The sequence below is a fragment of the Prinia subflava genome, chromosome 24, assembly GCF_021018805.1.
Source record: "Prinia subflava isolate CZ2003 ecotype Zambia chromosome 24, Cam_Psub_1.2, whole genome shotgun sequence".
Classification (NCBI taxonomy): Eukaryota; Metazoa; Chordata; class Aves; order Passeriformes; family Cisticolidae; genus Prinia; species Prinia subflava.
Genome location: NC_086270.1, coordinates 2,519,534 through 2,544,366, shown reverse-complemented (window position 1 = coordinate 2,544,366; position 24,833 = coordinate 2,519,534). Strand labels below are relative to the sequence as shown.

The 24,833-nt window shown below is 50.4% G+C and overlaps 1 protein-coding gene across 1 annotated transcript in view; it reads left to right on the top strand.

The window, feature by feature from the left end:
• The window catches only part of CSMD2 (CUB and Sushi multiple domains 2), a 290,617-nt gene that overhangs the window by 13,032 nt on the left and 252,752 nt on the right, over nt 1–24,833 (top strand). The window contains 1 exon segment of the mRNA XM_063419131.1: nt 10,566–10,782. Within this exon segment, the coding sequence (XP_063275201.1) occupies nt 10,566–10,782 (217 nt within the window).

The window sequence follows — 24,833 nt, the reverse complement described above, 5'->3', positions numbered from 1 at the left end:
GGCGAGAGAAAAATAAAACACAATGTAATGTTAATGGAAGGGAGTTCTGGCTTTCTCTGGTGGTTAGACAGAGGTGGAGAGGTCACAGGATGCAGAAATTGTACCAGGCATGGAAAATCAGGGCTTGGCACAAGAGTTTTTCTAAATTGGGTCAAAACAGAACAAAAAAAAAATCTGGTTTTGGGCTGTCAGAGCACCCATCAGTTACCAAATTCTGTTTGGACACAGGGACACTCCTTGTTGAACAGAGCTCACAGCTTTCAGTGCCCACGGCTGATCTTTAACATCCCTTCCAAACCATTCCATGATTCCTTGGAATCATAATTCACCTTTTGCCATTGTAAACATGAAACTCAGGTCTAAACGGACTGAAAACATTCAGTATAATTGAAATGTTTCCCTCTCCAGATAGTCTGGTAGGAGCCCTTTGTAGCTATTATTCTTTGGGGCATGTGATGGGCTTGTTTTTTTGGCTCATTGGGCGAAGTGAATTATTAACTTTTATTTATTAACTTTCCTCTGTACTGTCAGCTCCAGGTGACTTTCATTGATTGCTCAAGGTGACAAGGAGGCATTAGGTAATAAATATCAAGTGCTGCAACACTTAAAGGAAGTGAATATGAAAGTGCTGTTAACGGAATCAAGTAAAAATTGGATTTATATCCTAACAAAAATCCCCAGGAGAGATTTGCTTTCTGTTGGGCTCTTTTTGTAATTCAAATCCAATCACACAAGTGTGAGCTGTTGTAACACAATTGCCTGGCACAGGGGTTTGTTGGAAGATCTCAGAGCTCTTGTAAACACACAGAACATTTCACTTTGCAGAGCGTGGGGAGATGAGAAGGGTGGTGCAAGAGTGGAGAGCTTTTAATAAGTGGAGTCTCTGCTTGTTCCGAGTGATATTTTTAATTTATTTGGGATCTGGAGGTATAAGCTGTAGGGGATGAAGTGGTTTCTTGTGTTTTGGCTGCTGCAGAGCTTCTCTGGGTCCCTGTTCTGAGCCCTGGGGGCTGAAAAGGGTCTGTGGCCTCCACCAGAAGGGGACTTCTGGGCTTTTAGGGAGTGAAAAATGCCTGAAAACACAAGCTGGACAATGAATTGATGTGTAAAATCTAAGTTAGAATCCAAAACGTGGTGGGGAGGGGGAAGAACCCCCTTGGAACTCCTTCAGATCCTGGTGCAGATGTCCTTGTGAAGGAGCCCACCCCACTGTGCTGTCTTTGAACCATTCCCCATCAGGGAAAGAATGGGATTATTGATTATTGTTGTGAGAATTCCAAGGGCTGAGGGCTTGGAAATTCTTAGGGAGGTGGGATTTGGAAGCCAAGATCTCCCTTGGGCCTTGAGGGGACGTTGAACTTCACAGCTGGACAGAGCTCCAGTGGCACAGGGAATTCGAGCTGGTTTTAGCTGTTCCATGGTGACAACGTTTGGTGACAAGGGGAGACCAATAACAAAATATTTTCATGAGGAATTCATTCATTTTGGCTCCACTATGACTGGGGATGGATTTCACCTTGAACCTGACTTCACCTTCTTCAATTTTTATCTTCTTTTTTGAGATAATCCTAACACCCAAGATGAAAATGCCTTTGAGCCCCCTGGATAAACCATTTAAATGCAAATATTATTTTACTGCAAAATAATTGAAATACAAATTGAAAAGTTTGTTTTGGTGATAATAATTAGCACCTTGTAAATGAGGCTGGGTAAAAAATGCTGCACATGAGTGGGAGTCCATTTGCAGACGCTGGGTAAAAAGTTTTTCATCAAATTACCTTCTGTTTTCTGGGTTTAATTTCAACTGGGGGTTGAGATGATCTGTGTCATTTTTACAGATATCTGCAGTGGAGGTGAGAAAAAAATGAAAATTTGGCTGTGTTCATCTTAGAGAGAAAATAAGAATAATATTATCAGAAGGTTTTGAATCAGGCTGAACATTTTAATTGAGGCTCAGACTCTCAGGGCAAGATTTTAAAGATATTTAGATGCCAAAATAAATGGAGGCTTGCCCCAGGGGGGGTTGTTAGGGGAATGTGGCTGCACAACTCAGGTGGGGTTAGGAAGGCTGCAGAGCACCTCCCTGCAGTTCTTGGCTTATAAAATATTTGTAAACTCTGGGGTTTTTTGGAAAGGATTTGTGAACTTGGGTTTGGTTTTGTGGCGTTTGTCACGAAGGGCTCACCTGGTCTCTGACACCTCCCAGCGATTCCAGGGTCAGCCAAAACCTCCCAGCTCCCCTCTCAGTGCCATAATCACATCTTAAACCATTTTTTAACGAGGGTAGCTCTTGGTTTGAGAGGAAAAATGCAGGGGAGAGGAGCTTTGAGGTCCCAGCCCAGCCAAACCCTTCAGTGATTCTGTGATTGAATCCAAGGGCACTGGAGGGGCTGAGAGGCCACCAAGGGAAGCGCTGGGAATTCCCAGTGGGAATTCCTCACACCAGAATCTGCATTAATTAATTGGTTAATGCCTGTGGAGTGCTCTGGAGATGGAAATAGTTCCAGAAGTGCCTGGGTTTATTATTCTGCCGACAGTGGCTGTGGAGAGGAGTGGGAGCACTGAGGGAACCCAATTGATCTGAGCCCCAATTGATTAAGGGACAATTCTGGGAGGGAAAGTTCTGAAGGAAGGAAATGACATCCCTGGAGAAGAGGCCGTTCTGGCTGAATTTTGGGATAACTCTGGTACTTCCTGGGGCTGAGGGAATGATTCCAAGTGATGGTTGGTGTGGCCAGGATTGCTGCCTCCAGCAGGGATTGTTCTGCAGGTAATTTGCTTTCCGTGCTTAATGAGTGACTGCTGGGAGTGTGGGAAGCAGAGCCAATTTGTTTAGGTTTGTTTGGAATGTGAGAGTCACAGAGTTTTAAAACAGCTCTTGTGAAATCCAAGAGCAATCTTGAAAAAATCCCGGGATTTTCTGGATTGGGAATGACAAAAGCTTCAGAGTGTGTGTGTGGACAGCTCCAAAGGGTTTTCCAGGAGAGGTGAGGAAGAGGTGATGGAAGTTCTCATGAGGTGTTGAGGAACCTTTGTAGGAATGACTGAAGTGGTTTGATGTCCTTGGCACAGAAGAATTCCAAGTGGGATGAGAATTCCCAGAGGTGAATCAGAGGATGAAAGCCCAGCGCTTACTTGGCCTGGCAAACAGGAAGGGGATCAAATTATCCTCTCTAAATACATCCAGGTCAAACAGAATGGGGAGAACTGTTAAACAAAAGATGTTGGTTCAGAAAGAAATGGCCCCAAACTGTGGCTGTATCCTGAATTTCCACTGTTGCTGCTTAAGAAGCTTCCTGCACGTCCTGGGGGTGGTTGATTTTGGTATCTTGATAAAATCCTTCATTCCAAGCACATGGATGAGCTGCTCTGCTCCTGTGTCCTGGACACACCTGCAGCCTCTGGCTTGGCTTAAAACTCTCCTGTCAGGCTCATCGCTGTTCCTGAGCTGCCCTGGACTGAATTTAGGTTTCAAATTCAGGTTGAAATTGAGTGTTTAGGGCTGGTGGACAGGAGTGATCGCTCTGGGCTGGCTGCACTCCTTTCCTTGTGTCTCCTGCTGCTTCTTCCACACCACTTCCCAAACAGAAAGCCCCAAACAGCTGGAGCTGCCGAAATCCAGAGGCAGGAACGTTGCAAAGGAAGGGAAGGAAATATTCTGTGACTTCATGATACCACCACACCCTGCCACTGATGGCTCAGCATGCACAGAAATCTCAGTGGATTTCTAAGCCCAGGGGGTTTTCCCTCTCCTTTCCCCTCCCAAGGCCTGTCAGGAAGCTCTGGAGCTGCTCCCTGTGTGCCTGTGCTTAGCAACTGAGCCTGGGCAGGTCCTGGAATGGTAATTTGGGATTTGGAATGGTAATTTGGGATGAACCATCCTGCTGCTGCTTTTCAAGGCTCCCAAAGGCTGCTGCTTCATCCCCTGAGCACCCCCACAGCTCTCTGCCACTGCCCTGCACAAACCAGGGGGCTGGCAGTGAAACCCTGCCAGGGTGTGCGGGGCTCTGGAAGCTTTGCCAGGAGTTTTCCAGCCCAGCCTGTGCCCTGGGTGGGGGGATTTTTGTGGATGTGAACACAGCTCCAGGATTTCACCTGAATCTGGAGCTGCTGCAGTGCCACAGGGGCCAGACTTGAAATGTGGAACATCTGTACCAAGAAATGGATTTGCTGAGAAGTGGAGAGGGCAGAAACCTGGGATTGTGTTTAAAGTCTTATCAACTGAGGCTGTTTAATTTGATTTTTAAAGTGCTTAAAGCGTGGCTCTCTTCCTGGGGCGTTCAGGTTTTTGTTAGCTTGGGGTTTTTGGGATATGAATGTGTGAACTCCTTCAGCCAGGGTGCCTCAGAGCCCTGTGGGGACCAGTGGGCCTGGCAGAACCAATGTCCCTCATTCTCATGCAGAAGGCACGAAATAAAGTCACTTTTGTCACAGGACAGGCTCACATGTGGTTGGCTGGGGTCCAGCACGGAGCCAGAGCAGCACAGGGGAATTGGCTTGGTCACTGCTGAAAGGTTCAGGGGTTTCCCCTTTCCCCATTTCCCTTTCCCCTTTCCCTTTTCCCCATTTCCTTTCTCCATTTCCTCATTCCCCTTTCTCTTTTCCCTTTTCCCTTTTCCCTTTCCCCATTTCCCCTTCCCCATTTCCCTTTCCCCTTTCCCTTTTCCCTTTTCCCCATTTCCCTTCCCCATTTCCCTTTCCCCATTTCCTCATTCCCCTTTCTCTTTTCCCTTTTCCCCTTTCCCCATTTCCCCCTTTTCCTTTCCCCCTTTTCCTTTCCCCCTTTTCCTTTCCCCCTTTCCCTTTCCCTTTCCCCTTTCCCTTTTCCCTTTCCCCTTTCTCATTTCCCCTTTCCCCTTTCCCCTTTCCCCTTTCCCCTTTCCCCTTTCCCCTTTCCCCTTTCCCCTTTCCCCTTTCCCCTTTCCCCTTTCCCCTTTCCCCTTTCCCCTTTCCCCTTTCCCCTTTCCCCTTTCCCCTTTCCCCTTTCCCCTTTCCCCTTTCTCCTTCCTCCTTTCTCCTTTCCCCTTTTTCCTTTCCCCTTTTTCCTTCCTCCTTTTTCCTTCCTCCTTTTTCCTTCCCCTTCCCTTGTGCAGATCTGGACGCCCTCACTTGAGCCGAGCCGGGGCTTTGGCTCCTCCCTGGCCTTGGCATTGCTGGCAGGATTCAGTGACTGAATTCACTGAATTCAGCTCCACTGCACTTCCCCTGCCCTTGCATTGCCCAGCTCATCCCTCCCCGTGCTCACAGGGATGCGGGCTCGGGCTGTCTGAGATGGAAATCATCCCCTTGATGATGCTCTTGGATCCACGGGCTTTTGATTAAGTTATAGTTAATGGAATGACTCTGCATTATTTATTACCCAGCAGGCTTTGATAGGAGACTGGAGGTGAAGCTCCAGCTCGGAGAAGGTGAATCCTGAGGGCAGCAAGGCTCGGAGTGATCGAGTGTGGAGGAGCTTTGCCTGTTTGCTCACTGAAATTGGGTGAGCCAGAGAGTCAGAGCCGGGCTGGGAGTAAATAAACTACTCCGTGTTTGTGATCAGCTGTAATGTCCTGCTAAACCACCATGTAAGGAGGCGTCTTTAATGCCTAATAAATGATTCACAGCACTAAACAATGGGCAAAGGGACTTTTTCCTGTTTGGAAGGCAGCACAACAGTGAGGAGGAGTTGGTGTGGGTGGGTTTGGAGAGCTCTGGGAGGTGAGCAAACCTTGGACCAGCAGGGTTTTCTGGGATTTCAGTGTTTGGATGTGGATTTCAGCTTGCCTGGGGAAAGAGTTCTTTTATGTGCCTGCGTTTGGTGGAATGGGCTGTAGAACAACACGGAATAACAGCATTTCTATGTGAGCAACAGTAACTACAGCAAATGGCACAACCCCAAACTGCTGCATTAGGGAGGAGGCAGCCGTGGATCCTCCATAAATGATGCTGCTGAGAGCAAGGCACTGTGCATGATTTGATATTTGTTCCCACGGAATTGTGCAGTGACCATGCATCAGCGTTTGCTAAATTAGATTTTGTTTCTGCTGAGGAACAAAGTGCAGCGACTTGTATTTCAGGAAGCACTTCGGAGATAAATTCAGTCTCCCTCTCTTTCAAGCATTGCTTCCTTGGATAATAACATGGTGTAAACCAACAGCTGCAATTCTTCCTTGGTTTACACCACCCTGGATCTGGCCCAGGATGAAGTTTAAGGAATTGCAAGTAGGTGGAAGACGATTTTTTCCCACTCATTTCCTTTGCACTTGTCACGTCAGACAACGCCTTTGTTTGTTATTGTTGTTTACCTCCTGACAACCTGGGGGAGGTTTGTAGTGACACAGTTTGGATGTTGGAGTTTATCTCAGCCTGGAGCTGCTGGAATTCCCCACCAGGGAGGGAGCAGCAGCCAGGGCAGCTCATTCCTGGCCTGAAGTGTTGCTTATTTGAAGGGAAGAACAAAATCCTGTTGCTGTGAGTGTTCTTCAGGGGTGGAATCTCCTGTTTTTTACACACACATCCTGTTGGGGTTGGTCACTGTGCAGTGACTGTCACCTCTGGGGCACTGGGGATACTGGGAAGCAGCAGATGCTGCCCCACTGCAGGGACTGGGGTGAGCTGGTGCTGCCCCAGAACCCAGCCAGCCCTGCTGCTTCAGGGCCCCTCTAAATCTGCAGTGACTGACACCAGAACGCTCCTGGCTCGTGTGTCGGGATGACTTTGGATTTACAGAGGGACTGAACCTCTCACGAGCCACTCCTGGAGCTCGTCCTGTCAAAACAGCTCTGGTTTGGAGCACAAGGATGTTGTTCCTGCTCCTGCCACCCTTCCTTTCTCCTCATGGCAGCCCCACAGCGAAGCCTGGGGGGTTTGGAACTCTCCTCTGCTCAGCTGATATTTATTTTTCCCTGCAGTGTCTGGTCAGGTTAAGTTTTGTAGCGTGTGGATTAAACTGTGTGTTACAAACTGCCGTGGGCAGCCCCTGGTTTAATTATTCTGTGAGAGCATTGCAGAGTAAATATTCCATCCTTTCCCTCGTGGGGAGCCCAGGATGAGGCCAGTTAGTCTGGAACTGCTCAAAGAGTGCCTGTTGCACAAAAGAACTGTTGGAAGTGAAGACTTGGTTAAACCAAGGTGTGAAAAATGTGAAAAATTGAATTATCAGTGAATTATCATCGGTGCTGTCCCAGATAAAGATGTTTTCCCGAAGTGCCGTGGGTTTCCTTAAAGGATTCGGTGGTTTTGGAGGTCTTTGGCAGCCTAAATGATCCTGTGACTCCTTGGGTGGTGGTTTTTCCTTGCCCTGGGGTTGGGACCCCTTTAGGAAGCTCTGAGGTGTGGGGACAGCGTTGTCCTTGGGTGAAATTCCTGCAGTAAAGCAGCGCTGAGGGATTCATTTCAGGGCTCCACTCCCAACAAACCACTCTCCAAAATTGAGAGGAGGTGCTGGCAGAGCCCAGCCCATCACAAATGCCCACAAACCCATCCCTGTGATGAGCCCGGGCGGGTCCCACCCTCTGGAATAAGAGGATAAGAGGTGAGGAGCTGGAATATCCACAGGAACACCCTTGAGCTGGCAGGGGGATGATGCAGCATTCTCATCTCTGGGAGAGGAGCTCAAGGTGCCTCGTGTCAGACTTCGGGTTGGGCAGAATGTGCCAGAAATTTGGGGAGAATTGTCCTCTGTCAACCCCAAATCCACGTGGAACTTCCCAGCACAGGCACCGACGCTGCCCTTTCATATCTTTCTGCTTATTTGTGCTCCTGGGCCAAAAGGGATAAAGGGAATTGTTTCTGCAGTCTTCACAGGAGAAATTTTGAATTTTAGATAAGGTTTTGTCAGTCAAGGATGAGCTGAACTAACTCAGACCTGGAAGCAAATGATAGAACACATAAATTCCCTCAGCTTCCCGGATTTCTTTCTGTGCCTGATGACTTTTTCCAGCAATGTCCAATATAAATGAAGTTCCCTGCTATTACAGCTATTACAGAATATATTACTGCCCAGTTTGGCAGCTTTTGCAAAGCTGTTCTTTGTTTGCAATAAGCAATTTTCTTTTATCTGTGCCCGGAGCACCTCTGGGTCAACATCGTGAACATGCAAATATTTCAGTAGATTGATTGGATGCCTCGTAAAACTCCATCTTATTTTTCTATTATTTATTTGTTCTTTCAGATAGATTTATGTCCATTTGTGCCACAGGCACTGGTTGTGGAGGGATGGGCTGAGTTTGTGGATTTTGGAGCTTCTGGGTGACCTTGGAAGTGTTTGGAACATGGCGCCTCTGACCTTGAATTTATTTCCTGAGCTTCGTGCAGCCTCGGTGGCTTTTATACCATCAGGAAATGGAGAGATACAGCCTCTTTAATTTCCCATTTGCCTTAAATTGTTCTGATGAACTTCTGATTAAAATAAAAATGAGCAGGAGGGACAGTTCAATATCCCCCCGCTGCCTATTGAGCGTCGCTGTGGTTGGGGAAAGGATTCGATTGAATTGGAGCTCGTGGATCTTTGGTTGTTAAACCAAACTGGGCTTCATTTCACTCCTCTGTGATCACAGGAATATTCCCAGTCCTGTGCAGTTTTCAATGAGAAAATGGCTTTTCCAGTGAACTCCCCAAAATAAACGGAGCCCAAGTGGAGGAGGGAGGTGGATTATTCTCTTAGGCAGTGACAAAAAGCCCAGAGAGAGGCAGCAGCCAAAACACTCCAGTCAAAGAATCCTGTGCCTCCCTCCCTTTCATCCCTGGTGGATTGTGGGGCTGTCCTGCCTCTCATTGATCAGATAAACGTGCTACAAAAAGATTCCCTGGGTAGTAAATAGGATGGAGCGTTTTAGATTCATAAAACCGCCAACTCCATCTTGCGGGGAGAAGTTCCACAGAGCGTTCTTTGCACCCAAAGTAGGTCAATCTAATTATAATTGGCTTTAATGAGGACCACTCTGCAGTTCTGTACCTGTAGCTGCTTGGCACTCAGAAGTGCAAATGCCTTTGCTGCCTTTGAAAAAAAAAAAAAAAAAAGTAGCAAGGAGAAATCAAAGAAGTAATTTCTACTCAAAATGCATTTGGACTTGAAAGGCTCCATTGTCCCCATCAGCAGGGTAAACAATCCAGCATGGGTGGGAAAAGCTGGAGCAGAGACAGGGGTCAGCAGCTCAGAGGGTAAAGGTGGAACTCAGCTTTTGGGCCATGAGATTGACCCTTCCTGCTGTCTGGAATTTGGTTTTGTGTGGAGGAATTCTTCCACTAAAGCAGGACCGGTTTGGAGTGAATTTTTTGTGCCTCCCAAGACGCCCAGGTACAGCAGCAGTGAAAGGAGAGGAAAACACTGAAGGGAATTTGGCATTTAGGCTGTTCCCAAAGCACGTTCATGTACCTGTGTCCCCAGAGAGAGGGAAATCTCATTTATCCTGTCAGTGCACATCGTGGGTCTTCATCTTTGGGATGCAGTGTTCCCCTGGGCACGGGAAATGGATTTGAGGGAGGTTTTAGATGTTCCACTGGCGTTACAGGAGGGAGTTCTGTTCTCAGAAGCTGCAGCTTTGCAGCAGCTCCTCACAGATACTGACTGAAGATGTTCTGAGTGTGCTGAGGCAGAATGAGGAGCACAAACCTTTCAGAACTGGCTGAGAGGAACCAGCAGCCCCTCAAGGCGGGCTCTGGCCGGTGATTTCTGCCCTGTGTGCCCCATCGGGTCTAACAGGGCTGTGAGTGCTGCTGTCTTTTGTCCCAGTGATCCAGAATCATTCAGTGCTCAGGGTTGGAAGGCACCTGACAGGAGGGTTTGTTTGCTCAAGCCTTGCCCTGTGTCCTGCTCTTTTCGGAGTCAGGACAGGTTTATTCCTGACCTTGGCCAGCCAGGCTGCTCGTGGTGGCTCAGCCCCTGCTGCTCTCTCAGGGTGAGGGCAGGGATGTGGCACTGCCTGCATGCTCAGCCCTCCTCCTGCCTCGTGTCCAGGTGGAACTGAGGGAGAAGGAGTCAGTCAGCTCTGGAAATGTCCCTGGAATGGAGGGAGAGGAGTCAGTCAGCTCTGGAAATGTCCCTGGAACTGAGGGAGAGGAGTCAGTCAGCTCTGGAAATGTCCCTGGAATGGAGGGAGAGGAGTCAGTCAGCTCTGGAGATGTCCCTGGAATGGAGGGAGAGGAGTCAGTCAGCTCTGGAAATGTCCCTGGAACTGAGGGAAGAGGAGTCAGTCAGCTCTGGCGTTGTCCCTGTGCTGTTGTGTGACCCTGGCACGGGTGACATCCCAAATGCAGGGAGTGTGATGGGAGCGCGCTGGGTTTGGTGCTGGGCTGGGGAAGGGTGGCTGAGGAAGGAGCTGTCCCCAGGGCCAGGCAGCAGCTGGAATCCAGCTATGCTCACAGCTGCTGGGAGCAGAGCCCGGGACGTGTCTGAGGGTTTGGGCTCCACATCCCTGCAGGGAGGAGGAAACCAAAGCTTCATCCTGAGTTTTGACTTTTCTCTGTTTCCTGGGACTGAGAAACGTGGTGGGAAGAGCCCTGTGCGCTCTGCTGGGACGGTGAGGACATCACTGTTCACCTGACACCCTCTGACTTTGTGCTTTTGTCTTTTCTCTCGCCAGCCCAGAACTGCAGTCACACATTGCAGGGCCCAAACGGGACAATACAGAGCCCAGGCTTTCCCTATGGATACCCCAATTATGCAAACTGCACGTGGACAATCACTGCCGAGGAGCAGAACAGGATACAGCTTGTTTTCCAGTCCTTTGCATTAGAGGAAGATTTTGATGTATTATCCATCTACGATGGGCTGCCTCAGCAGGGGAATCTGAGAACGAGGTACAGTGTTCATTACAGTGATGTTTCTAAACATTTTTCCCCTTCCTGCCACTGGGATTAAATCTGGCCTTGGATGTTTATGCTGCAATAAACTGGGAGTGTTTTCTCCATGAGCAATTCTTACAGTTGTTTTGATTTCTCATCTCTGATAAGGCTTGAAATGTTTCTCTGAACGCCTGACAGTAATGATTTATCAAGACTCATCCTAGACATCCAGAGGAGTTAATTAGCAAACGGAGCAGGAGGGAAGCAGAGTTAATGTGCAGAGAGCTTCCCTCAGTCCAAACGAGACTCCCGGAGTGGGAGGCTGGGCTGTGGGGTCAGTGATAGCACTGCCAAAGGCTTTGTGGGTTTTCCCAAAAAATCTGGGCTATTCCTTAACTCCCAGTCCCCCCAGCAGCTGGACAGGGCTGCATTCCCTCCCATCTGTCGATCTCCAGGGGTAAGAAGTGTTCAGGAATCTGGTTTAGTAAGAAAACTCCCCATGGCTTCTCAAGTGAGGCTTTCAGTGGTAAAAAAAGTTTTGTGGGAGGCTGATTTGGATGTGTTGCTGTGGCAGGAGATGCTCTGGGAGGTGTCAGCCGAGGAGCAGTCGTGATCTCAGCCCTCTCAGCTGGGGACACGACTGGAGGTGCTGGTGGCAGCTCCAGCCTGTCACTGAGGCATTCAGAAACTTCTGGAACTGTGGCAGCATCCAGGCACTGAATCTGGAATTCTGGAGCTCTGGAAATGGATTTTCCTTCAAACCACTCGAGTTCAGGACAAACCCATTGACCTCAGTGTCTTGTCTAACCCGAGTGGAACATCTGAGCTGCACCCTGGTGGAAATCAGCTCTTTATGGAGATTATTTCGCTTATGCAAATAAATCATCTCCTCATTTAGCAACTGTGCTTGAGAATCACTTTAATTATGGGACCTCGGTGTTTAATCAGGAGGTTCAGTGCTTTGCTTTGGGGATAATGGAAAGGTGGGAGATGGGGAGTAAAATCCAGCTTTGTGTGGTGAGAAGTTAATGCTGCACTGAGATTCTCACAGGAATTTTCTGGTTGTAAATACAAGTGGCAGAAAATCTGAGCTGGGGCTCTGCCCCGGGGATCTGTGGCCCTGCCCTGGGGGAAGGTGAGGAGACAGAACAGATCCCTCCTCTGCATCCCTGCTGAACTTCAGGGGCAGCTTGGGCAGGTGAATGTGGGCTGGGGTGGAACCAGCAGCCAAAGCCACGTGGGAATGTTCCACCTCTGATGAGGAGCTCAGGAAATGGAGTGTATTTAGGGAGGTGAGATAAAGGGAGGAAATAATAAAAGGCATTTCTAGAGGTCTGAGAGCTCTTAGGGCTTAGCAAAGTAAAAGATGAACTCCTGCATGGTGGCCATTTGCTTTCTTCCCTTGGACATTTCTGGATTAGTAACTTCCAAAGTTGGAAAAACTAAAGCCTGGAGTTGGCTCCTTTGGGCTGTTTCGTGTCTCATCTCTCTGTTCACCAATTTCAGTGTCTGGGCAAGGCTCTGATGCTCAGGGGGGGATTGTTGGGATGTCCCTTGATCCCTGTGGGTCTCTTCCACCTCAGGAGATCCCAGGTGTTATTTTTGGTGCCTCAATCTCACCTCATTAAACTCTTAACTGTTGCCTAACACTCGTTACTATTTTTTTCCTCCCTCTTTCTCCCTTTTCTCACTTTCTCATGGCCATCAATTTTGCTTTCTTTTTCCTGCCTGCTTTCCAAATGTTCTCAATTCATCACCGAGGCACGGCCCTGAAGATGGATGGCCACGTGTCACTCATCAGGGCTCACCCAAAATGAGCTGTGAGCAAGGGGAAAAGAAGGGACAGCCGGATTTCTTTGCTTCTTCCCCTTTCAAACTTGTATTTCTGAGCATCCCCGATGCATTTCAGGTCCCTTCCAACCCAGACCATTCCAAGGTTTCCTGGGAAGGGGTTAATGTTGTGTTCATCATGTGCTGGCAAACACCCTCTTGTCTTGCAATTTAATGTGGTGTGAAGGTTCCCTAATAGAATAAGAGCAGCCCTAATCCAATGAGGCATTTGCTAATAAACAGCTTTACTGGATATTAGGGAATTTGCATTGCGTGTTTGTGGTGAGGACGTGAATATTAAATGGGTTTCAGTGCCTTAATTTAGACATCCAGGGCTGTTGTCATCTCTCAGTGCCATGACTTTGCTTTGTTTGCTAAAATCAGAGCTCGTTTCCAATTCTTTGCTATTTCAGCTTCTCTGGAATAATGGGGTTTTTAGAGTCCTGGAATGGGTTGGGCTGGAAGGGAATTTAAATTTCCATCTCATTCCATCCTCTGCCATGGGCAGGGACACCTCCCACTGTCCCAGCTTGCTCCAGCCTGGCCTTGGACACTTCAGGGATGGGGCAGCCACAGCTTCTCTGGGCACCCTGTGCCAGGACCTCCCAATTCTCACAGGGAAGGATTTTTTCCATGTTTATAACCTAAACTTCCCTTTGTTCAGTTGGAACCCATTCCTCCTTGCCCACTGGAATTTTCCCAGCTCCTGCCTTTTCCAGCAGGAACCTCTGTGGGGGAATTTTCTGTGAGACCTGCGGGCTGTGGTGGCCGCAGAATTTTCCTCAGTGAGGGACATCAGGATTTGGTTCCAGGGCTTTTCTTGAGCTCGTTACACCAGACCAGACTCTCCAAATGCTCTTCCTTCAAGCTCTCAGCTGCTGTGGGATGATGTGGAGCCCTGCAGTTATTCCAGAACAGTCTCTTCCCAGTTCCCATTGTGCCTCGTGATTGTGTCATTGTTCCGAGGCCGCTCCAGTCCTGTTCCCTTCCTGATTGCCTTCCCACTGAGCTGGGCTTGGGAATCAGCACACACCTGACTACAACCTGAATTCTTGGGGTTATTTATGGCTCTGGGATTGCTGTGGGGTTTGGGAGACTCTCTGCACCTCTGATGCCGTGGGAAAGCTGACCTGGAACAGAGACTGGGCAGAGCTGGAGAATAAAGCAGAGATTTATTAAAAGCCTTTAAGGATCCTTGGGGAAGACAGGGCTACACCTAAGGTGGACCCAAAATGGGCACAAAATGGTCACAAAATGGACCCAAATGGTCACAAAAATGGCTGCTCGGTCACAAAGTCTCACATTTTTATAAGTTTTGGTCCATTTGCATATTGGGGTTTAGTTGTCCAATTCCAGCTCCAGGCTGGGAGGTCCCATCCTTCTTGTTCCTCCCTCCAGCCCCCCTTGTTTGTGCTTTTGGGCTGAAAGTTGTCCTTGGTGTGCAGCAGGAGAAGGATTTGTTTTGTGTCCCTGCTGTGTGCAGAGCTGAGTGAGCCTGAGTGTGAGCTCAGAGCTGCACCCTGGGCACCACAGAACCTGGAATACACGGAATTAAAACTTCAGGCATCACCTCTTTGTGTCAGACTCTTGTTCCATGACATCCCCAGAGTGGGCAACAACAGAACCATGAGGCTTCCCCAGCTGCTTCATCTGCTGATAATTTGCAGGACCCTTTTAATGTGAGAATCTTAAATCACTTGCAAACTCCCTGATTAAAAGCTTTGGGCTTGTACTCAGATCCAGGGAAAACACATTTACAGTCTCCCTGTGAGTCAGTCCTTGTAGCTCCCTAATTCTGTTTCCCCTGTGAGACCTGCTGAATTTACACTCCAAATGGAAGTGGTCAGCTTAAAAAATCAGATTTTTTTTTTGTTGTTTTCCTTCCAGAGATGTTCAAAACTACGTTGGGAAGCCCAGGGGACAAGAACATGGGATGTTTCCACCAGCAGAGACTCCTCACTTGTAATGAGCAATGCTGGGGTTTCTCAGGCTCTTCCAACCCTTGGGCTTCCCTTCCCGCCTGCTGTGGGCAGGGAATTGTGTCATCCTCTGCTCTCTTCCCTGTTCAAACAAAGTGTTTCAGTGCTGCTGAGTTTATTTGTCTGAGAAAACGAGTTTATTTGCCTGAGAAACGTTTGTTGGAGGCCGTGCATGCAGAGGAAAACATCTCCCAGAGCCGCGGCAGCGCGGCCGCGTTTCCTCGGCGGCGCTCGGAGGTGTTTATTGACACAGCTGCGAGGAACCTGCCCGTTCTGAGGAGGATTTTGCAGAAATTCCTGTGCCTGCAGAGTGTGCAGGCTCTGGGGATGGGGTTCTGTGCAGAGCAGAGCAATCCTGCTGCTGGCACAGGGCTCCGCTTCCCTCGCGGCTCCTGCACCTCACGGTGTCTCCTCAAGTCGCTTCCCGAGCCTCGTCCTTCCTCCCTGACAGGAGTGAGGACAAGGATTGCCACCAATCTGCTGTGTGAGCAACTCAAACCCACCTCTCGGGCCGTTTTTAATTGACTGAAAGTTTAAGGATTTTGTTTGAACTCAGGAGCGATGTGATCCTTGTGATAAGAGCGGAGTTATCTCCGGGCTGGCCTAATTACAGCTGCACCAGGAATTACCTGCCCCTCGCTTGTTTCTCTTGATAACCTTTTAATTACTCTTTGAAAAAGCAGCCTGGGTGACTTGTACTTAATTACCAATCAAGAGCACAAAGCTTTTGATCTTAAAAACAGCAAAAGGGAGGAGGAGAGGAAGGGACAAACTGGGGAGAGTTCCCCCAGTGTTCCTGAGATGCGGAGATGCAACCTGGAGGTGAAACATCATCCTGGGATTCTGCCCTGGTAAAGAAATTCCTGGAAAAACAGCATTTGTCAGCTGGGAATGCACAGAGCTTGTGTTGAGTCACCTCTGGTCCAGTGACATATTCCTTTGTCACTGCCTCATGTCTCCAAGGTGACTGGAGTTCTTTTTGCAAAGGAGAAGGATAAATAAAGCAGAGGGCCAGCTAAATCCTTTGTCACCTTTAGTAAACATCCAAGCCCTGCCTCCCTCTCCCCCTCAGCAGAGTCTTTTGTCACTTCCCATTAACTCCATGGGAAAAGAAACACAACAAAACCCCACTTAAATTTATGTTCTCTGCTTTGTTGGATAAAATCCACTTTATTTGTTTTTTCCTCTCTGGGAAGTGCCGTGTTTGAGCTGCTCCAGCAGCTCCAGGACCCTTCAGCAGCGTCCCTGTTTTGTTCTGAGGAAGTGCTGAGTGTTTAAACTCCGTCTGCAGGATAATTGATGAAACTGGAGCTGAAAGTCTGGGAGAGGTAATGGAGTTAATGCAACTGCAGCAGGGCTCTGCAATTTCGATTCAGTTTTTCCATATTTATTAGCAGAGGGTGCATCAGGAGGAGTGATAAAAGCAGCTGATTCAATCAGAGTGGGAGCTTTTTCCCTGGCACCGTCAGGAATGTTGTAGGCTGAGGAGGAGGCTTGGCACGGATATTTTGGCAGCCTCTCCCGAGATGGGGATGGAGCAGTTGTGTCCTGGTTTAGGGGTTCAGGGGGTTTAGGGGTTCAAGGACCTCCTCTCACCTCTGCTCTCCCAGGTGTGAGAGACACAGGCAGGGTCCCTGAAGGTGTTGCTGTTACTCAGAGAATGTTTTCTTCCCCAAATTGTTTTTGTTTTCCCTCAAACTGCTGATTAACCACGTTTTCAGGGACAATCTCCCAGCAAAGCCTGACAACCTCCACCCCTCAAAGTGTCCAAGGGCAGCTTGGAGCACCCTGGGGTAGAGGGAGGTGTCCCTGCCCATGGCAGGGCTGGAATGGGATGGGATTGAAGGTCCTGGGAATTTGGGAGTCTTGCTTTGAATTAAGGTATGCGAAGTGGATTAAGTGTAGAAAGATTTTCTGTAATTGGGCAGCATCTACTGGATTTTAATTAATGCTCTTCCCTGGAACAGCTTTTGATGGATCTGTGAGCCCTGGCTGCTGTTGGTGAGTGAGGCAGGGTTTTTTTGGGGTAACTTTAAGCAGTGCATGGAAATTCTGGGGAGGATGATGATGTCCTTCATCTTCCATTTCCACTGATGGAATTGTTTAGAGCCTGCTGCTCTCTCAGGGTGAGGGGAGGGATGTGGCACTGCCTGCACACTCAGCCCTCCTCCTGCCTCGTGTCCTGTGGAATTGAGGGAGAAGGAGACAATCAGCTCTGGAGATGTCCCTGGAATTGAGGGAAAAGGAGACAATCAGCTCTGGAGATGTCCCTGTGCTGCTCTGTGACCCACATCCCCCAGCTGATGGCTGGTTTTTCCTTCAGGGGAGCTGCCCAGCCCTTGCAGGCATCGGGAGGTGCTGAGGGCTGCCTGTGAGGGCTGCAGGTAAATCCAACCTCAGGTGGCTCTCAGGGCTCGTCCTCCTTATCAGAGATGGCCCGTGATAAACCCAGCTGGTGCTCCACTAAGAAATGGTCTCTGGAGTTCAGGTTTATCATCTTTTTATCATCTTTTTCATCTGTTTAAAGTGACACAGTCACAGCCACCTCGAGTCACTCATTTCAGACTCGGCTGTCTTCATTCCTGAGCAGGAGTGACAATTCCAGCCCCAGTGGGGAGATTTTTGGGGGGTCAGAGGGAGAGAGATGAGGATTTTTTAGCAGTGGAAGGAGGGAAATTGAAGCAGCCCATGGCCCTGGCTTGGTGCTTCTCATTTTTAGGTTGCTCTGGGAGGGAGCAGGGCTGGCTGAGGAGGGTGAGGGCAGCACAGGAAGTTTTTGGTTGTTGGTTTTTGGTTGTTGCTCAGTTGCTCTGTGATGAGGAGGTGGCTCCAGTCTGGACCTGCCTGTAAGAACCTGTCCCAAAGTCTCTTGATTTAACACAGAAACACCTTCAGAAATAAGGTCCCTCTGCATCAGTGAGCAGGGTGGTGGCACTGCCCTCTGTGGGGTTTGGTGCCAGGCTGGGGTGTCTCAGGGTTGTTGTTTCCCTGAGATTCTCCTTGGGGTTGGTGTTCCCCAAGGTGCTCAGGGTTCCCCCAGGGTTGCTGTTCCCTGGGAGTTTCCCCTGGGTTGCTGTTCCCAGAGGTAATCAGGTTTTCAGTCTTCTCTTTGCCCTGGGTGTTTCACACCGAAGCCAGAGACGACAAGTTGAGTCCAGCAGTTCGTGTTATCAAGGCTGTTTATTCTTAATTATCTCTCAGTTCTTGTCCAGCTTTGCAAGGCGTCCCCAGCAGAGCAGGACACGGGGGGGACTGGGTGGGTCAGAGAGCCCCACACCTTATGTACAGTACCCCTGACCCAACCACTGTCCACAATGAACTTTTTATTTACAAAATTGTACCAATACCTACTCCCTATGCTAACATGTCAGTTCTACTCTAAACCAATCTCTAAAACCCAACTCAGCAGAAAATGGGGGACGAGAGCAAGAACAAGGAGCACAGGGGCCACTCCCCAATTCCTCCATCTTGTCTCTTCAGCCCCATACACTAAGAATCCTAATTTCTATATTTATATTCTACAATAAACCATCCACTACTTATTTTAAATTCTTAGGATTTGTGATTCCTTCTGCATGTGAGTGTTCACTGCCATGGACAGGGATCAGAGTCAGTGTCCTCCTGGGATCTGTGTGGGTCTGACTGAGCCCCCTGGACAGACCCCAGACCCCCCTGTCTGGTCTCCAAACCCTCCTGTACAGTCTCCAAACCCTCCTGTACAGTCTTCAAACCCTCCAGGGTGGCCAGAGGGATATCCTGGACTCCAGCAGGGTGGGCAGTGCAGCAGGAGCAGAGCACTGGGACGTGCTGGGGACCCCTCCCAGGAGCAGGGATCGATCCTGCCCAGAGCCCTGGAGCTGCTCTGCTCCCTGGGCAAACCCCTCCCCAGCTTTCCCAGCTGTGAAATGCCAGAATCCAGAATCTCTGCTGGCCTGAGAGCTTCTCCATCCTGCTTTCCTTGTGTTCCAGGCGTTTGTGCCTGTCCTCCAGGCTGCTCTGGCTTCCAGCTCTGGAGGGTGATCCCAGCATCTCCACGGTGGCAGCACTTGCTCCTCGTTCCCCACTTGCTCCTTGTTCCCCACTTGCTCCTTGTTCCCCACTTGCCCCGTGTTCAGCAATAAACAAACCCCCTGTGATTTCCAGGGGGTTCCAAGAACTTGTTTTTTTTTCCCATTTACTCCATTTCACACCCCTGGTGACTTTTTTTTTTTCCTTTTTTCCTGTTTTTGAAGAAAGACAGAAATAACCCAAATCTGCCAAGTTCTGAATTGAAGCCGCTGAGCCGTGCTTGGGTTGTATCCAAACTTGTCTTTGTTTACTCGGAATGTCAGCTCGGATTTGCCAGGGGGTGACTGAGATTTGATGAACTTTTCCTGTGAATTTGTCTTTTTCTTCCTCTTGGTTTGTCATAATGAGAAGAGAGGTGCCAGAGTTGGGTTTGGTGGAGGGTTTGGGTGGGAAGGGATTTAAATCAGCTCAGCTCATCCATTTCCACCCCCATGGGCAGGGACCCCTGGGCTGGAGGCAGCTCTGCAGGTGGGGTCTCACCTGAGAAGGGCAGAGGGGACAAAATCCCACTGCAATCCCAGGAAATGTTGGAAAAACGAGCGTGGAAGGGATGTGAGAGAAATAATAAATCACATCCAACTCCATGGTCTTCCCACTCCATTGCATTGCATGGAAAATCAAATTTATTGAAATTTGATGCTCGGTACCTGTCCCCAGTCTGAGCCATGAAAGCCTCATATATCTGAGCTGGCTGTGCTGGCTCTGGGCTCCATAAATAACACTTTTCTAGTGGGAATTGACCCAAACCCTGCTTTAAACAAGTGGAGAAATCCATCCAGGCTGGGATTTATGAGCTCTGTCACTGTCCCCCGAGCCCGTGTTGGTTAATGAAGCTCTGTCAGTGTCAGGGGTAAGCAAAGGGCTCTGGGCCTTGATGGATTGTGCTTGGCTTGGGCAAGGCAGGGAAGTGCAGCTGATTCCTGAGACTGAGAGCTGTGCTAGATAAAATTCCTGGGAGAATTGGAGGTGTTCATGGCACTGTCAGAGGTTCAGGAGCAGAAAAAATTGGGGTTTTTTGCCCACTGCTTGTTACTGTCGTGGTAAGAAAAATAAGTAGTGAACGTCAGAACCAGTGGATTGTGTTAGTTTGGAATCAGTTCTCCAGCAGCTGGGATGGGATAAAATGGGCCATGTGAAATGTGAGGAGATCCAAGGCTCCAACTCCTGTGCAGGTGTTTGTTCTGTGCCTGATTCCCAAACAAAAGCTGCCGGGCTCTGAGCACAAATCCCTCCACCAGCCTGCCTAAATCCAACGGGGAACTGTTCTTGTGGCACTGCAGGATCCTTTTAAGCTGGTTGAGAGTTGATTTTTTTTGGTCCAGAGCATCATTTCAGCCTTGCAGGGCTCCAAATGAAAGGACAACTATCTCGGTGACACCAGCGAGCTGTGCCTGGCGGACAGAGCTGCCTTTTAAGTGTCTGCAGCATTTGGGAGCTGGGAGCGCTCTCAGATCATGCTCTGCTTGTTTTATTGATGATTAATGAGAGCCTTCGTGTTCGTGTGCTCTGCAAAAAAGCTGACATCTCGCTGTAATTGCGTTTTTCTTTAATAAATACAGGGGGGAAAAAATCTAACAGAGCCACTGAGGGGAGGAATTCCTGCGCCAGCCAAGCCTGAGGAAATGCCAGGAGAGAGCGAGCTGCCTGCTCAGGTGTGGCTTTTATCCACAGCCACTGGAAACAGGGAGAGTTCTGTGGGAAAGAGAAGGGATGAGGTGTGTGAGAGAGGCTGAGGCAGCAGCTCCTGGGGTACAGCCAGAGGGGATCAGCCAGGGCTGGCAGGAGGAGGAGGAGGAGGAGGAGGAGGAGGAGGAGGAGGAGGATGCTGGAGGGGCTGCACAGCACAGGAGTGGCACTAAAAAGCCAGGGCAGCCCTGGAGCCTGGCACACAACGAGGGGACAAACACAGCCCTGGGCTCTGCCAGCTCTGCAAAGCCCTAAAGGTTCCCTTGGGATCTGGCCCAGGATCTGGAGGAGATCTTAAACCCCTTCAGGATGAGAGATGATTTCTAAAATGAAGGCATTCCTAGGAATGAAAAGATATTTTCTTTCCCCCCAGATGCTTTCCCCACCATCAGCTCTGTCTTTACAAACATTTCTGCCTCCTGTACTGAGTTCTGAGATGGATCCCTGTGGGGAAATGCCCTCTCTTGCCTTTGTCCTTCTGTTCCTGGTGTCCATTCCTTGGGGAGTGTCCCCAGCTCGTGGCTGTTCCCAGCTTCCCCTGAGAGTTTAAATCCCAAATGTGCATCCAGCTGCATTCCTGAAGGTGCTCCCCCTGCAGCACTCCCACATCCTTCATGACCCCGAGGAAGTTGGAAATGTTGATTAAATCCCTTTTCTCGTGGCCATTTTTCAGCTGGAACACCCAGCCCCTCTTCCTGGTGTTCCCTCTTTTCCCAGCTGGACAAGGCACATGAAACTGGGTTCAAAGTCACCTGGAAGTCGCTGGGCTCTTCTGTTGGTCCCATCAGGTGATAAATGAGTTAAATCCTTCATGATTTCACCTTTCAAAGCACTCCAGGCTGGTTTTGCCCTGTTTGCAGGGAGCAGTGGGAGGGGACTGCTCATTCCAGACTTTTCCAAAGGGTGGATTTCCCTCTGAGCCGTTGTGTTCTCAGCACAGTGACAGAATCACAGGATGGGCAGGGTTAGAAGGGACTGGGAGGAGCTGGACCTGGATGATCCTCACAGATCCATTCCAACCTGGAATATTCTGTGATGTCAGGGGGTCACTGGTGCCACCTCCCTGCTCCAGCAGGGCCATCCCAGAGCCCACAGGACACCGGATTCTGGTTCTGGAATATCCCCAGGGAGGAGACTCCAGCCCCTCTCTGGTCTCTGTTCCAGCTCAGGCACTGCCCAGGGCAGAAGTTCTGCCTCCTGTGCAGGGGGAATTGCTGGGATCAGTCCCTGCTCCTTCCTCTGGTGCCACTGCTGGGCCTGGAGCAGGGCCTGGACCTGCCCTGACCCTCCCTGCACACAGGGACAGACAGGGACAGACAGGGATGGACAGGGATGGACAGGGACAGAGAGATGGACAGGGATGGACAGGGACAGACAGGGACAGACAGGGATGGACAGGGATGGACAGGGACAGACAGGGACACCCAGGGACGGACAGGGAAGAACAGGGACACCCAGGGACAGACAGGGACACACCCAGAGATGGACAGGAACACCCAGGGACAGACAGGGACACCCAGGGACAGACAGGGACACCCAGGGACAGACAGGGATGGACAGGGATGGAGAGAGATGGACAGGAAGTGACAGGGAGATGACAGGGACACCCTGGGTCACAGCAGGGACATCCAGGGATGGAAAGAGAATGACAGGGACACCCAGAGATGGATAGGGACACCCAGGGACACCCAGAGATGGACAGGGACACCCAGGGATGGACAGGGACACCCAGAGATGGATAGGGACACCCAGGGACAGGGATGGACAGGGACAGGGGTGGAGAGAGATGGACAGGGACATCCAGGGATGGACAGGGACACCCAGGGATGGACAGGGACACCCAGGGTCACAACAGGGTCACCCAGGGCTCAGGGCCCCTTTCAGCATCCCCTCAGCCCCAGCTCCCCCTGCCTTTTCTGGTCAGGGAGCTGCTCCAGGCCCTTCCTCACCTCCACAGCACTCCAGGAGCTCCTGTCCCCCTGTCCCAAGGATCCCAGAGCTGGACAAGCACCGGGTGCCTCCCAGAGCTGTGCAGAGGGGCAGCATCCCCTCCCTCACGCCTGCCTTGAAAGGATCATTATCCTGGGATGGTGCAGGGGTGCCAGGCTGGTGTCATTTACCCTGCACACAGCAAGGAGAGTGGCTCATTTGACGGGAAATTTTCCTTAATAGGTGCCTTTAAATGACAGGCAGGAAAAAGCTCACCGAGCTGTGGGGTGGTGTAATTTAACGCCGGGTTAAATGATCCAATCCAGTGCATTTTCATTAGATGTTCTGAGACACTTCTCTCCAGCATTTCTGCTTTAAAGGCTGCCGGATTGCCAGCTGCAATAACTGTTTTGATTGCAGCCCGAGCTGATGGTGGGCATCCTACCAGAAAAATAACGGGCTGGGCTTTAATTCCGGCACCTGCAGTCCCAAACGGGCGCCTGCGTCACCGCGAGCAGGGCGCCGGGGCTGCAGCCAGAGGGGTGGGATGGTGGGCAGCAGATGGAGCTGAGGGGCTGTGGAACAGGGCTGGGGGGTCCTGGCTGGGTGTGGGGGGAAAAGGAACGTTCAGGTGTGGTTTGAAGCTGCTGAGGGGGGCTCAGCTCCTTTCAGAGGGGCAGTTTTCTGTTGGTGGTGGTCTTGGTTTGGAAGGACGGGTGTCTGCTAAAGAAGGCAGGAGCCTCCCGTGGAATGGAGATTGTAAACCCCCTCCCTCCGGATTAATTTTGAAATTAAGGGGCTCTCAGGCGAAGATTTGGGAATGGGAATAACAGTTCTTTAGTAGGAAAATTAAAATGTAGTAGTACAAAAAAACACTGAGAGTCAGAGCACAGCCTGACACGCTGTTGGTCAGGGTGGTGGGAGCAGTCCAAATAAATCCTCCTGCAGTGACAGATGTGGCTCTGTTGGAGCAGAGATGATCCTGGAGCAGGGGCAGTTTCCTCTGAAGGTGCCGTGGGGTGAGATGGGTCTGTTCTTCCTCTGGGAATGCAGAGCACACAGGCTGTGCTGGGCTCTGAATGCCAGGGTTTATCCAGGTGGGAATGCAGAGCACACAGGCTGTGCTGGGCTCTGAATGCCAGGGTTTATCCAGGTGGGAATGCAGAGCACACAGGCTGTGCTGGGCTCTGAATCCCAGGGTTTATCCAGGTGGGAATGCAGAGCACACAGGCTGTGCTGGGCTCTGAATGCCAGGGTTTATCCAGGTGGGAATGCAGAGCACACAGGCTGTGCTGGGCTCTGAATGCCAGGGTTTATCCATTGGGAATGCAGTGCACACAGGCTGTGCTGGGCTCTGAATGCCAGGGTTTATCCAGGTGGGAATGCAGTGCACACAGGCTGTGCTGGGCTCTGAATGCCAGGGTTTATCCAGGTGGGAATGCAGTGCACACAGGCTGTGCTGGGCTCTCAGTCCCAGGGTTTATCCATTGGGAATGCAGAGCACACAGGCTGTGCTGGGCTCTGAATGCCAGGGTTTATCCAGGTGGGAATGCAGAGCACACAGGCTGTGCTGGGCTCTGAATCCCAGGGTTTATCCAGGTGGGAATGCAGAGCACACAGGCTGTGCTGGGCTCTGAATCCCAGGGTTTATCCAGGTGGGAATGCTGGGCTCCTCCCCTGGGTGCAGCATCTCCCATGGATGATGGAATTGGATCAGCCATGCAGGGAGCCTCAATGGCCCATGGACAGCAGAGACCCCCTGGAGGGAGGATAAGTCCTGGAAGGGATAAAGAACCCTGCCCCAGCTGGTTTAACAGCTGCCCATGGACAGCAGAGATCCCCTGGAGGGAGGATGGGTCCTGGAAGGGATAAAGAACCTAAAGAACACTGCCCCAGCTGGTTTGAACAGCTGCCCATTGACAGAAGATATCCCCTGGAGGGAGCATAGGTCCTGGAAGGGATAAGGAACACTGTCTCAGCTGGTTTAACAGCTGGTGGTAGAGTACAAACTGCTGGGTACATCTTGCATTGCAGCCTAAGGCAGTGGTGTCACACAGGAGGGACCCACCCAGGGGCTGGAGCGTGCCCAGGGAAGGGGAGGGAGCTGGGAACTCCTGAGAGAGCTGAAAAGGGGCTCAGCCTGGAGAAAAGGAGGCTCAGGGGGAATTTCTGCCTCTGCAGAGCTCCCTGAGAGGAGGGGACAGCCCAGGGGGGTCGGGCTCTGCTCCCAGGGACAGGGACAGGAGGAGAGGGAACGGCCTCCAGTTGAACCAGGAGAAGTTTAAATTGGATATCAGGGGAAATTTCTGCATGGAAAGGGTGCTCAGACCTTGGAACTGCCCAGGGAGGTTTGGAGTCCCCATCCCTGTGTCCAGGGCGGGGCTGGATGTGGCATCTGGGGACAAAGTGGGCATTGGACTCAGGTTGGACTTGAGGGCTTTTCCAGCCTCCTGATCCTGGGATTCTGTCCCACCTGGATCCAGGCTGAGCCCTGTGGCAGGTGGGGGTTCTCACCTGTGGAAGGTGCTTCCCACTGCCATCAGCTCTCCCAAAACTGATTTTTCTGTTCTGCTG